Source organism: Nycticebus coucang, chromosome 5 (genome assembly GCF_027406575.1).
Source record: "Nycticebus coucang isolate mNycCou1 chromosome 5, mNycCou1.pri, whole genome shotgun sequence".
In the NCBI taxonomy this organism is placed as follows: Eukaryota; Metazoa; Chordata; class Mammalia; order Primates; family Lorisidae; genus Nycticebus; species Nycticebus coucang.
In genome coordinates, this window is record NC_069784.1 from 10614171 (window position 1) to 10629187 (window position 15017).

A 15017-nucleotide genomic window follows, 5' to 3' on the forward strand; every position below is an offset into this window, starting at 1 on the left:
TTTTTGTGTGAGTATGCAGATTCCTGTTGTTACTGAGTTCAACTTTTATTCCATGGTGGTTCGAGAAGATGCAAGGAACAATTTCTACTCCTTTAAATTTACTGAGGTTAGACTTGTGACCTAAGATGTGATCGATTTTGGAGTATGTTCTGTGGGCTGATGAGAAGAATGTGTATTCAGTTTTGTTGGGATGAAATGCTCGGTAGATGTCTGTTAAATCCAAATGCTGGATGGTTAGGTTTCAATCTAAAATTTCTTTGCTTAGCTTCTTATTGGAGGATCTATCCAACACTGCTAAAGGAGTGTTAAAATCTCCAACTATTATGGAGCTGGAGGAAATCAAGTTACTCATGTCTGTTAGAGTTTCTCTTACAAATTGAGGCACTTTCTGGTTGGGTGCATAAATATTAATAATTGAAATCTCGTCATATTGAGTATTACCCTTAACATATATGAAGTGACCATTCTTATCCTTCCTTACTTTTGTTGGTTTAAAGTGTATTGTATCTGCAAATAGAATTTCAACACCTGCTTTTTTCTGATTTCCATTTGCCTGAAATATAGATGACCATCCCTTTACCCTGAGTCTATATTTATCTTTTAAGGTAAGATGAGATTCTTGTATGCAGCAGATATCTGGCTTGAGTTTTTGTATCTAGTCAGCCAACCTATGCCTCTTTGGAGGACAATTTTAGCCATTCACATTAATGGAGAATATTGATAAGCCTGGTAGAATTTTGGGTATTGAGTTTTTTGAAAGTCCAGTGGCCATTTTTAATACTTTTGCCACTGTGGAAGTTGGAGTTTGATCAAAAGTTTCTCAGTGAGTTTACTTTTGTGGTAGACGATTGTGCTGGTCATTATGGAGGATATTCTCATTATATGAGACTATCATGGAGAACTTCTTTAGTTATGGCAAATTTCTTCAACATTGTGAATGTCATTAAAGTATTTAATTTCTCCATCATAAATGAAACTCAGTTTAGCTTGATACAGGATCCTGGGTTGAAAGTTATTTTGTTTCAGGAGATTGAAAGTCAGTCACCACCCTCTTCTGACTTGAAAGGTTTCAGCAGAGAGATCTGCAGTCATTCTCATTTCTTCCCTTTGTAGGTTATGGTTTCCTTACATATGGCTGCTTTCAGAATTTTCTCCTTCATATTAACTTTAGTGAAGTTAATTATGATGTGCCTGGGAGATGTCTTGTTTGGGTTGAGTTGTGTTGGGGTTCTGAAACTGTCTGCTATCTGAATTTCAGAATCTCTTGGCATGTCTGGAAAATTATCTTTCATAATTTCATGGAGAAGTGCCTCTGTGCCTTGTGAAGCCACTTCGTCACTTTCAGGGATTCCTATAAGGTGAATATTAGCTTTCTTTGAATTGTCCCAGAGCTCTCTGAGAGAATGATCCGTTTTTGCTCTCCATTTCTCTTCCTCTTTGAGAGTTTGGGAGAATTCAAAAGATTTTTTTCAATGTCAGAAATACTTTCTTCTGCTTGCTCCTTCCCCACCTTCCACCACTATCACACCCAGTTACTGATAACCCCACAGGGCTGTGACCCAGTTGCCTCCAATGAGCAGATACTCCAGGGATTTGCACCTGCCTGAATCACAGGGAGATCTATGTCTCCTCAGCCAGGCCCTGCTCTCTGCCACTATCTGGCAGGGGGAGGTGAGGCCTAACAACCTCAGGTGCTTAATGGAGGCTGGGCTGGGACAATCAGTTCCAGCCCCACCCCTGATTTATGTTACTGACAGAACAGAACAACTTCCCAGAATTTGTTTCTGTCCCGGCTATATTCCTCTGCAGAACAGACACTGAGTTTACAGAACCTGTAACTCAGGCCCTGTCTGTGCTGCTGCCCGGTCTTGGCTGCAGTTTGTATTGGAGCGGCATGGTTAGCAGTCAGTTCCAGCCTCTGCCTGCCCTCCTTTGCCTCAGCTAATGATCCCCTGAGAGCCAGGTGCATCTTAGGCTCAGTAAAGTAGTCCTCTGGGTCAGCCCCTCCCTGGGCATCTGCCAGCTCTGCGCATGCATATTCTAGTCCCCGTGTTCTGCCCAGCCCTTTAATGCCTTAGGCAAACCCTTTATTCATTGTGCCTGCATTTCTGTCCCAGATCTGTTCCACCAGTGGATGCCACCAGAGAAGATGCCTGGCCTCCTCTGGTTGCCCAGAGAGACAGGGGGTGTGACTCCGGAATATCCAGGGGTGAACCCTATTGTTGCCACTGCAGCTGCTACTCTTATCCTTGGGGCACCGCTGCTTCTGTATGGTTCCCTCTCAGTTGTCTGTCCTCTCCTTACTCCCATGCCGCAGAATCAGCACTGACCAGCAGTGGTCCATGCCCTGTCCACACCTCTTGAGAAAATACCCAGGAATCTGGACTCCTGGGGGACAGGTTTCCAGACCTCAGAGTGAGAATGGAGGAGAGTCCTGGGAATTTAGAATTGCAGGTAGAGAATATATACAGTTTTATACAGTTTTATGCCTGGCAGGGTAGCACCATGGCACCCAAGAGTTTGAGATTGCTGTGAGCTGTGATGCCATTGCACTCTACTGAGGGCAACATAGTGAGACTCTGTCTCAAAAAAAAAAAAAAAGAATGTATTCCCTCAATGTTGTTGAACTTAATTATTTACTTATTTTTATTTTTTATTTATTCATTTTTTTGAGACAGAGTCTCATCACTATGTCACCTCTATAGAGTGCTGTGACATCATAGCTCACAGCAACCTCCAACTCTTGGGCCTAAGAGAATCTCCTGCCTCAGCCTCCCAAGCAGCTGGGACCACAGGCACCCATCACAATGCCTGGTCATTTTTTGTTGCAGTTGCCATTGCTGTCTAGCTAGCCCAGCCTGGATTCGAACCCGCCAGCCTCTGTGTATGTGGCTGTCGCCTAACCACTGTACTCTGGTGCCGAGTCCATTTTTATATTTATTTATTTATTTATTTTTTGAGACAGAATCTCACTATGTTGCCCTTTGTAGAATGCTGTGGTGTCATAGCACAAGCAATCTCAAACTTCTAGGCTTAAGCGATTTTCTTGCCTCAGCCTCCCCAGTAGCTGGGACTGCAGGCACGAGCCACATCACTAGCTATTTTTTGTTGAAGTTGTCAATGTTATTTAGCAGGCCCGGGCTGGGTTGGAACCCGCCACCCTTGATGCATGTGGCCAGTGCTGTAACCACTGTGCTATGGGCACTGAGTCTGAACTTAATTTTTTTTTTTTTTTCAGTTTTTGGCCGGGGCTGGGTTTGAACCCGCCACCTCCAGTATATGGGGCTGGCGCCCTACTCCTTTGAGCCACAGGCACTTCCCTGAACTTAATTTTTTAACCAATGACATGTTCTTAATCATTTTGTCAAATTATTTAGACTGTGATTGACAAATTTAGCAGCACAAATTTTAGCAAAATGAGCTGTGGTTTTGAAGGAAAATAAAGTGAATTAAAGACTTGGTAAGCAAAAGAAGTCCTTTTAAAATCTCCACACAATGCTTCACTGTTGTGTCTTTTTTTCTTCTCTTTCTACCATTGTGTGGATTTAGGCAATTTTTTTTAACCTCTCCAGACTTCAGTTCCCTCATTTTTAGAATTAAGAGTTTGGATGAATTAATCTTTAAGGCTTGTTTTAGCTCTGAAATATTTTTATGAAGCACTATAATATAAGATAAATAAAATTTTTCGAATTTTAAAAAGAATGCGGTGGGCATGGTGGTTCATGCCTGTAATCTGAGCATTTCTAAAGAGCAAGGGTGGAGGAAGACACTTGAGGCCAGGAGTTTGAGACCACCCTGAGCACCATAGCCAGATCTGGTCTTTACTACAGAATAATAATAAAAAAAAAAAATTAGCCAGGCATGGTGGTGCATGCCAATAGTCCTAGCTACTCAGTAGACTAAGGCAGGAGGATTGCTTGAGCCCAGGAGTCCAAGGCTAATGGTGAGCTATGATTATGCCACTGTACTTCAGCCTGGGGAATGTAAGTGAGATTCTGGCTTTTAAAAAAACAAAACAAAACAAACAACTACTTACCAGTTTTCAAATATAGGCTTCTATGTGTGGTATATTTTCATTGTAGTGAATGCATCATATACATCATACACATATATATCATGCAGACCTTTGGGAATATAACCTTCAATTTCAGCATCGTAAATGATAGACCACATAGTTCAAACCACTGATACACTTTGAAGTTGGTGAGATTTGAATTCAAGTCCTTGACTCTGACAAATAACCTCTATGTGATCTTAGGCAAATCTTGCCAAGCCTCAATATCTTCATCTGTAATATGGGGATAGTCTACGGCCATACCACCCTGAACACACCTGATCTCATCTGTAATATGGGGATAATAAGGTACTTTATAAAGTTATTTGAAGATTATGTGAGGTAATGAATGTAAATTGGATAGCATAGAGTCTGGCATGGATGTGGAGTGTTCCCTTTTCTCCACATCCATGCCAACATCTGTCTACTGGAAGAACTTAATATGGGTTACCCAATACTATCGTATGAAAATGTGTCCCACTTAAATTTAAGGCATGAAACAATAAAAATCCTCAAAGAAAGCATAGGAAAAACACTGGAAGATATTGGCCTGGGGAAAGACTTCATGAAGAAGACTGCCATGGCAATTGCAACAACAACAAAAATAAATAAATGGGACTTCATTAAACTGAAAAGCTTCTGTACAGCTAAGGAGACAATAACCAAAGCAAAGAGACAACCTACACAATGGGAAAGGATATTTGCATATTTTCAATCAGACAAAAGCTTGATAACTAGGATCTATAGAGAACTCAAATTAATCCACATGAAAAAAGCCAACAATCCCATATATCAATGGGCAAGAGACATGAATAGAAACTTCTCTAAAGATGACAGACGAATGGCTAACAAACACATGAAAAAATGTTCATCATCTCTTTATATTAGAGAAATGCAAATCAAAACCACTCTGAGATATCATCTAACCCCAGTGAGAATGGCCCACATCACAAAATCTCAAAACTGCAGATGCTGGCGTGGATGTGGAGAGAAGGGAACACTTTTACACTGCTGGTGGGACTGCAAACTAGTACAACCTTTCTGGAAGGAAGTATGGAGAAACCTCAAAGCACTCAAGCTAGACCTCCCATTTGATCGTGCAATCCCATTACTGGGCATCTACCCAGAAGGAAAAAAATCCTTTTATCATAAGGACACTTGTACTAGACTGTTTATTGCAGCTCAATTTACAATTGCCAAAATGTGGAAACAGCCTAAATGCCCACCAACCCAGGAATGGATTAACAAGCTGTGGTATATGTACACCATGGAATACTATTCAGCCATTAAAAAAAATGGAGACTTTACATCCTTCGTATTAACCTGGATGGAAGTGGAAGACATTATTCTTAGTAAAGCATCACAAGAATGGAGAAGCATGAATCCTATGTACTCAATTTTGATATGAGGACAATTAATGACAATTAAGGTTATGGGGCGGGGGAGGAAAAGCAGAAAGAGGGATGGAGGGAGGGAGGTGGGGCCTTGGTGTGTGTCACACTTTATGGGGACAAGACATGAATGCAAGAGGGACTTTACCTAACAATTGCAATCAGTGTAACCTGGCTTATTGAACCCTCAATGAATCCCTAACAATTAAAAAAAAAAGAAAATGTGTCCCAGATTTTATCCAGCCAACATAAAAACATATATTTTATGATGAACCTTTAATTAATCTTTAAATATTTATTCATTTATTTATTTAATTTATTTTTAATTTCCTTGAGACAATATCTCACTGTATCTCTTGGCTAGAGTGAAGAGGTGTGATTACAGCTCACAGCAATCTCAAACTCCTGGGCCCCAGCTATCCTGCTTCAGTCTCCTGAGTAGCTGGGACTACATGTGTGCACCACCATGGCTGATTAATTTTTCTACTTTTTGTAGAGATGGTGTCACTCATGTTCAGGCTGGTCTCTAATTCCTGGCCTTAAGCGATCCTCTCCCTTGGCCTCCCAGAGTACTAGGATTATAGGCCTGAGCCACTGAGCCCATGACAGTCTGTAATCCCCTGGAATTTTATTATGGCCTTTAAGAAGAGGCAAGACCATTCTCTCTCCTAGGACATAGTAGTGCCATTTAACAAGAGTCCATAAGGTAAACTTGGCTGTGTTTGCAGCTGTTCCTTCTCAAAGGCCTGTTGTGGCTTAGGAACAGGAGGGAACTACGTTACCCAGAGAGAGTTGCCTCAGAAGACAGCTAATAATTATTTATTTATTTATTTTTGAGACATGATCTCACTCTGTCACCCAACCTGAGTACAGTGGTTTCATCATAGCTCACTGCAACCTCAAACTCCTTGGTTCAAGTGATCCTCCTGCTTCAGTCTCCTGAATAGCTGGGACTACAGGTGTGCACCACCATGCCCAGCTAATTTTCTATGTTTTGAAGGGATGGGGTCTTGCTATGTTGCTCAGGCTGTGAAGTAGCCTTTTAAATTGAGGACAGTTTCACTTGTATGTTTATGAATAAATTCACGACAGAATGTAGTTCTGATAAAAGACCAACCTAAACATTTCTTTTTCTTTGCAGATCTTATATTGTACTTTAAATACAGCTAAAGTTGACATGGAAAGACTGATAGGAGGACAAATAGGACTGAACGATTTCATCTTTGCCCACGTGAAAGGAAGGAAAAAAGAAGTGAGTTTATATAAATCCAAGGATTCACCTGGTCTCATCCTTTCTGACAATGGTGCTGGCTATGTTTTTATAAAGGTAAGATTAAAAAAAATAACAGTGTTGCCTAATTAAAGACATTTAAGAAAGTCTACCAGGCCAAATGAGTTTAGAAACAATCTTCAGTATGAGAGCTCACTCTGTAGGGATGCATGAAGTGGTGATGTTTCACTGTCACTTTAAAAGTCTTCAAAGGCATTATTATTTTTTGTTTGTTTACCATTTCCTAGAATTAATTCTCTTCAGCTTAAACTTCACTAGAATTTAGAGCCACCTGAAAAGGAAGAGTCTGGCCCTGGTGCCCACTCATTATCCAGCTAAGTGCTCCTTGGTCTGTTGTTCTGATGACATCCAGGCTGATTTCTACTGAGTGTTTCTTCCCACTGCACCCGCTTTTGGCTACTTTGCTTCTTTAAAAATGCTCTTCAAGGTTTTCTGAACTATATAAAATTTGCCTTCTGTATCCATGGGTTCCATAGTGGATTCAATGAACCACAGATTTAAAAGTTTTGAAAAGTTGTCTGTATGGCAGAGTGTAGTGGCTCATGCCTTTAATCCTACCACTCTGGGAGGATGAGACGGGTGGATTGCCTGAGCTCAGGAGTTCCAGACCAGACTAAGCCAGAGTGGTAAGCTATTAAAAGTAGCTGGGTGTTGTAGTGGGCATCTGTACTCTCACCTACTTGGGAGGCTGATGCAAGAGGATCATTTGAGCCCAAGAGTTTGAGGTTGCTGTAAGCTATGATGTATGATGTCATGGCACTCCTTCCAGGATGACAGATTGAGACTCTGTCTCAAAAACAAACAACAAAAAGAATTGTCTGTATAGTATTCCATGGTATACATATAATTTATTAATCCATTCATGGGTTGATGGGCACTTGGGCTTCTTCCCTGACTTGGCTATTATCAATTGAGCTGCAATGAACAATGTGGTGCAAATATCTTTGTTATAAAGTGATTTTTGGTCTTTTGGATATACACCTAGCAGAGGAATTGCAGGATCAGATGGCAGGTCTACTTTTAGATCCTTGAGTATTCTCCATACTTCTTTCCAAAAGGAACGTATTAGTTTGCATTCCTACTAGCAGTGTAGAAGTGATCCCTTTTCTCCACATCCATGCCAACATCTGTAATTTTTGGATTTTGTTATGTGAGCCACTCTTACTGGAGTTAGATGTTATCTCAAAGTGGTTTTGATTTGCATTTCTCTGATGATTAAGTATGATGAGCATTTTTTCATGTATCTGTAGGCCATGTGCCTATCTTCTCCAGAGAAGCTTCTGTTCAAGTTCCTTGCTTACAATGAACTTGGATACTTGTTCTTCGTTTTATTAATGAGTTTGAGTTCTCTGTGGATTCTGGTTATCAAACTTTTGTCAGAAGCATAACCTGCAAATATCTCTCCTATTCTGAGGGCTGTCTGCTTGCTTTACTTACTGTGTTCTTGGCTGTGCAGAAGCTTTTTAGTTTGATCAGATCCCAGTAATGTATTTTTGGTGTTGTTTCAGTTGCCTGAGGGGTCCTCCTCAGATGGAGACTTTACCTCTTTTATGCTTACATGGATGGAGCTGGAACATATCCTACTTAGTAAAGTATTTCAAAAATGGAAGAAAAAATATCCAATGTACACAGTACTATTATGAATCCAATTTACAATCACTCACACTTTCATATGAAATATAGATCACAACTATGGCCCAGGATGAAGGAGGGTAGAGGGGGAGACAGGGGGGGAGGGGGAAGGTCAAATCAAGAGAGGGTGAATGGTGGGATCACACCTATGGTGCATAATGCAAGGGTACTTGTCGAATTTATTAAGTATAGAGTATAAATGTCTTAACACAATAAGTAAACGAGATGAGGTTTATATTAACCAGTGTGATGTAAACGTTCCTAATTCTATATGAAACCAGCACATTGTACCCCATACATGCATTAATGTATACATGATCTATGCGTTTATGATTTAATAAAAACATTGTCTGTGAACAGGTTTTAATTTTTGACATTATTCCTAAACAATAAAGTACATTTATGACAACTATTTATATAGTGTTTACATTATAAAATGTATTCTAAGTAATCAGGGGATGATTTAGAGTAGATGGGAGAGTGTGCATACAGGTCACTTGCGAATACTGCAGCCTTTTATATCAGGGACCTGAGCAACTGTGGATTTTGGCATCCACAGGAGGTATGGAACCAATCCCCCATGCTACCCAGGGATGTGATGAGTGTAATTCCTTTATTTAAATTCAAAGAGAGCAATATAGAACTGCAAAAAAAGGAAAAACTTGGAATTGTAAGAAAATGGTAAGAATTAAGAAATGATAAAAAGAAAGGTAGATTCATCTGTTTAACAATTCTATTACTGTAACAGTAGGTGTAATAATAGCAGCTGAGTCATAGAGAAGCCTACCATGTCCTCAGCTTCAAATGCCTACCACGTCCTGGGCTCTTTGCATCTACTTTCTCATTTAATTCTCACAGCAATTCTATTTTGTTTGTTTTATGTTTTTTTTATTTACTTTTTTGCTGAGGTAACACATTTTTAATGTACAGCTTAGTAAATATTTATACGCACAGCTGTGTGACTGTCACCCAGATCAAGGGAAATTACATTTTTGCCATCCAGAAGGCTTCCTTATGCCCCTTCCTGGTCAATACTCTTCCCCCATAAAGGGAGCCACTATCCTGACCTGTGTTACCATTTGGTTACTCTTGAACTTCATGTAATCACACATCACTTACTCTACCATTTCTGGCTTCTTTTGCTTAACATGATGTCTGTGAGATTCATCCATGGTTGGTGCTACTCGTAACCTCTATTTTATTGATGTAGAAGCAGGATCAGGATGTTACTGTCATTTATGTGAATGTTCCAATTTCCTGAGCTTTGCCCTGCAGGAAGGTCTTAGAAGATCACCTGAAGTCATACAACTAGACAAATTCAAGAGCCAGTCCAAGAGGTTTAACTTCAGAGTTGGCATTTCCATTCACTGAGCTAAGAATTAATGATAGACTTTGCACAAAAGAGCATGTTTTATGCCTTTGTTTTGTTCAAATCCTGATTTGCTGATGCTTTGTCATTTTTAAAAAAGGTAGTCTTAGGAAGTTATCTTCTTCACTGTAAATGGTGCTTGAACTTCCCACTTGATAGAAGGGTTATTTTTAGCTCTGTGAAGGATGTGACTGGGCTGAAGGTTGACTGGGTGACCAAATGGAAAATCTGTGAGTTGGGAAAGTCATGAGGGATTATCTGAGGGAAGCTCGGGACACGAGGCACACGCAGCAGAGAGGACTTGGAAGTTTTGCAAATGTATGCAGATTTTTAGATCTTAGTCTCTGACATTTGTTCAAAGCTTGCACTTCTGTTTTTTTTTTTAATGACTCATCAAACATTTCGCTGTCTCAGAGTATTCGTCAGGGGACTTGTGGAGACGTAGGACAAGCAGCAGAGGAGAAAGTGAAGCATAATCTACACCATCAACAGAGTTCAGTGTAGATGCCTGTCACGTGTGTGCATGGTTGATAAAATATACAAATTAGGGAAGGGCGTAATTTCACATTCCTGGGAAAATTCAATAATACAAAGAACTTGTACACATCATTTACTGAAATCTCCTGTCTGCCATTTGCCACTTTCCTTTTTTCCTTTATTCTTCTGTCTCTTATGCACACACACACACACACACACACTTGACCTTTTTTCATTGTTTTTTTTTTCTTTTTTTTATCGTTAAATCATAGCTGTGTACATTAGTGCAATCAAGAGGTACAATGTGCTGGTTTCATATACAATCTGAAATATTATCATCAACTGTTCAACGTAGCCTTCATGGCATTTTCTTGTTGTATGTAGACATTTGTATTCTGCTTTTAGTAAGTTTTACCTGTACCCATTCTAAGATGCATCATAGGTGTGGCCCTACCCATTACCTTACCTCCACCCTAACCTCCCCCCCCTCCCTTGGCCCTTTCCCCATATTCTTGTGCTATAGTTGGGTTATAGCCTTCGTGTGAAAGCTATAATTTAGCTTCATAGTAGGGCTGAGTACATTGGATACTTTTTCTTGCATTCCTGAGATACTTTGCTAAGAAGAACATGTTCCAGCTCTATCCATGTAAACAGGAAAGAAGTAAAGTCTCCATCTTTCTTTAAGGCAGCATAATATTCCATGGTATACAATGTACTACAATTTGCTAGTCCATTCGGGGGTCCATGGGCACTTGGGCTTATGACTTAGCAATTGTGAATTGGGCTGCAATAAACATTCTGGTACAGATGTCTTTGTTATATTGTGATTTTTGGTCTTCTGGGTATAAACCTAGTAAAGGAATTATAGGATCGAATGGCAGGTCTATTTTTAGGTCCCTAAGTATTCTCCAAACATCCTTCCAGAAGGAACGTATTAGTGTGCATTCCCACCAGCAGTGTAGAAGTGTGCCCTTTTCTCCACATCCATGCCAACATCTCTGGTTTTGGGATTTTGTTATGTGGGCTACTCTTACTGGGGTTAGGTGATATCTCAAAGTAGTTTTGATTTGCATTTCTCTGATGATTAAGGATGATGAGCTTTTTTTCATGTGTTTGTAGCTCGTGCATCTGTCTTCTTTAGAGAAGTTTCTCTTCAAGTCCCTTGCCCACCCTGAGATGGGATCACGTGTTCTTTTCTTGCTAATATGTTTGAGTTCTCTGTGGATTCTGGTTATTAAACCTTTATTGGAGGTATAACCTGCAAATACTTTCTCCCATTCTGAGGGCTGTCTGCTTGCTTTACTTACTATGTTCTTGGCTGTGCAGAAGCTTTTTAGTTTGATCAGGTCCCAGTATTGTATTTTTGATACTGCTTCAATTGCCTTGGGAGTCCTCCTCATAAAATATTCACCCAGGCCCATTCCTTCAAGAGTTTTCCCTGTACTTTCTTCCAGTATTTTTATAGTTTCATGTCTTTAGTTTAAATCTTTTATCCAGTGAGAGTATATCTTAGTTAATGGTGAAAGGTGTGGGTCCAGTTTCAGTCTTTTACAGATCGCCAGCCAGTTCACTCAGCACCGTTTGTTAAAAGGGAATCTTTTCCCCACTGAATGTTTTTAATTGGCTTGTCAAAGATCAAATAACGGTTAGTAGCTGGATTCATCTCTTGGTTCTCTATTCTGTTCCAGACATCTACTTCTCTGTTTTTGTGCCAATACCATGCTGTTTTGATCACTATCGATTTATAGTACAGTCCGGTCTGGTAGCGTGATTCCTCCTGCTTTGTTTTTATTTCTGAGTAATGTTTTGGCTATTCAAAGTTTTTTTCTGATTCCATATAACATGAAGTATTATTTTTTCAAGATCTTTAATATATGACAATGGAGCTTTAATAGGAATTGCATTAAAATTATATATTGCTTTGGGTAGTATAGACATTTTAACAATGTTGATTCTTCCCAGCCATGAGCATGGTATGTTTTTCCATTTGTTAACATCTTCAGCTTTTCTTTTCTTCATAGTTCTCTTTGTAGCGATCTTTCACGTCCTTTGTTAGGTATACTCCCAAATATTTCATCTTCTTTGGCACTACTGTGAAAGGAATAGAGTCCTTGACTGTTTTTTTGGCTTGGTTATTGTTGGTATATGTAAAGGCTACAGATTTATGGATGTTGATTTTGTAGCCTGAGACATTGCTGTATTCCTTGATCACTTCTAAAAGTTTTTTAGTAGAATCCTTAGTGTTTTCCAGATATATGATCATACCATCAGCGAAGAGTGAAAGTTTGATCTCTTCTGACCCTATGAGGATACCCTTGATCGCCTTTTCTTCCCTAATCGCAATGGCTAAAACTTCCATGACAATGTCAAAGAGCAATGGAGACAATGGGCAACCTTGCCTGGTTCCTGATATAAGTGGAAATGATTTCAATTTAACTCCATTCAATACGCTGTTGGCTGTAGGTTTGCTGTAGATAAAGCCAGAAGAGAAGTGATGATTTGAGAAAGTAGGTAATATTGAGATCTGGAGGCCATGACATTGGTGAGAAACAGCTTTAGTAGAAGTAGGGAGATTGAATGTGCAGAGTCGGGTTGTCAAAAACATTTCAGACTTCAAAAGCAATAGATCAATTTGGACATTTATAACCCAAAGCAGAGCACTTGGGGTCAGAAGATCTTGGATTCTACACCTGATATTATTTTTTTCTTTCTAAAATTTTTAATTTTTATAATTATAGCACCTCTGTTTGGTACCCAAGTCTGTTTAACTGTTATCTGGGCTGAGCCATGTGATCATTGTGCTTTGATTTCTTCATTCTTTTCTTAGGCTTGAGGACTAAATGAGATAACTATTTGTAATTGTTCCATGAATGCTTATTATTATGAGCAAGATTTTGGGACAGTGTAGGAAGGATCAGCCCAGATCCCAAAGTGGCTGAGTATGGTGGCAGGACACTTAGCCCAAACCACCTTGTGTCTGGTGCTTAAGATTTTGGGGAGGATGGGACACAACCCCAGGATTCTGCTGATACCTGTGATGAGAAGGCAGAATTTTCTGAATGTATGGGATGAACACAGTGCAAGACATTATAAAAATCTAAAATGGTTGAAAACCTCTATGTTTAATAATATTGTAAATCATACCTTCCAAAAAGAAACCAATAAACATTTTGCAGCAGCAAAGCCCAAAAGCAGATGAGGGAACATTCCTAAGTGTTACAGTGTAAGTAACTCAGGAAGTATTAGCATTGATGCCTCTTTTTCCTCTTAGTCCTTTGGATCTGAGTAGCACTTTTAGCAATGTTATTAATCTCTATCAAGTTATTATAGGATTATTAATGTCCATTAGATTTCAGACACTTGTCTCCACTGCTGCCTGTTTCTTTATTCTCCTCCTACATTGTTAGGAGGTTCGTGAAACATATCATCAATGTCTCCAACTATGTCTGGTTCATCTTCCAGTGGTTGTCTCTAAGTTTCTCGTGTTGGTTCTCCTGTCTCTTCGTCCCAGATCCTCCTCTGCTGCTTCTGTTGATGACATAAGCTCTGACTTTTCTCTGGGCCACCTGGATTCTCACCCTGCTGCCTGCTCTGACTTCCGGGGACTGCCTTCTTCCCTGCCTGGACATTCTTCTGTGAACTTTGTGCCTGCTCCTGGGTCCGGCAGGCTTATATTTCTGTTACTCTGACCTCTGATTCACTGGTCAGATTCATACATGTCTTTAAAGTCTTTCATTTAATTTTAACATAATGTTTATTTTTAATAAAATTATAGCAATATGTTCTTAAAAACTAAAAATGACATGTAGTGGGACACTGAAGTTCACTTGGTATAGTTGATCAGAGGAAAAAAATAAGCTCATGATGTATCAAGAGATAAATTAGAGCTTATTGTACCCTCAATGAATCCCCAACAATAAAAAAAAAAAGAAAAAAGAGATAAATTAGAATAAAAATTTAGAAAAAAGTCAGTTAAATATAGATTTTCAAATTCTCTAAAGGCTTAAGGGTGGTTATGTAAGAGACAATAGTGTTTTTTCCTTCTTTAGACTCTAGTTGTTTGTTTATTATAAGCCCTAGTTGCACTGAATGGTGTGTTGTGGTTACCATTGTTTGCTTCTGTTCAATCTATAAGGCCACTATGAGTTTCTAATAAAACAATGTCAAGTAGATTATGAAATTTCTGGGTTCTTTGTTTTATACTAACCATTTATAAACAAGAAATAGCGAGCTCTGTTTTAATTGACATTATTGTATCATTTGTATGCAGCATATTAATACTTGTTGCAAAGTACGATTAGCCATAATTATCCTTAAAATTTGTGGGTAATACAGAAATCTATTTTGAGGTTTAGTATATAGTAACTTAAAATCAAAAGTGCTCAGCCTTGCCAAGTTACTCTTTTATAGCTTTCCCTCCTCTTCTGGATGATAATGTTATGGAGATGCTGGAGCTACATCCTGAGATCAATTTTTTTTTTCTTTTTTTATTGTATGCGATTCATTGAGGGCACAAAGAATTAAGTTGTGCTGATTGCTATTTGTTAGATAAAGTCCCTCTTATAATTGTGTCTGACTGCCAGAGATGTGCCTATACAGTGACTCCGCATCTCCCTCCCTCCTCTGGCCCTCCCCATTTTCTCATTCCCCTACCCCCCCCATTAACTCATCTACTGATTTCATATTAGAATTGAGTACATTGGATTCTTGCTTCTCTATTCTTGTGATGCTTTGCTAAGAAGAATGTGTTCCACCTCCACCTAGGTTAATACAAAAGATGTAAAATGTCCATCTCTTTTAGTG

General features: G+C 39.3%; 1 protein-coding gene across 1 annotated transcript in view; it reads left to right on the plus strand.

Moving 5' to 3' along the window:
• Positions 1–15017, plus strand: part of LOC128586534 (PDZ domain-containing protein GIPC2-like) — a 97092-nt gene that overhangs the window by 10038 nt on the left and 72037 nt on the right. Inside the window, exon 2 of the mRNA XM_053592394.1 lies at positions 6587–6772. Within this exon, the coding sequence (XP_053448369.1) occupies positions 6587–6772 (186 nt within the window). The remainder of the gene's footprint in view (positions 1–6586; positions 6773–15017) is intronic.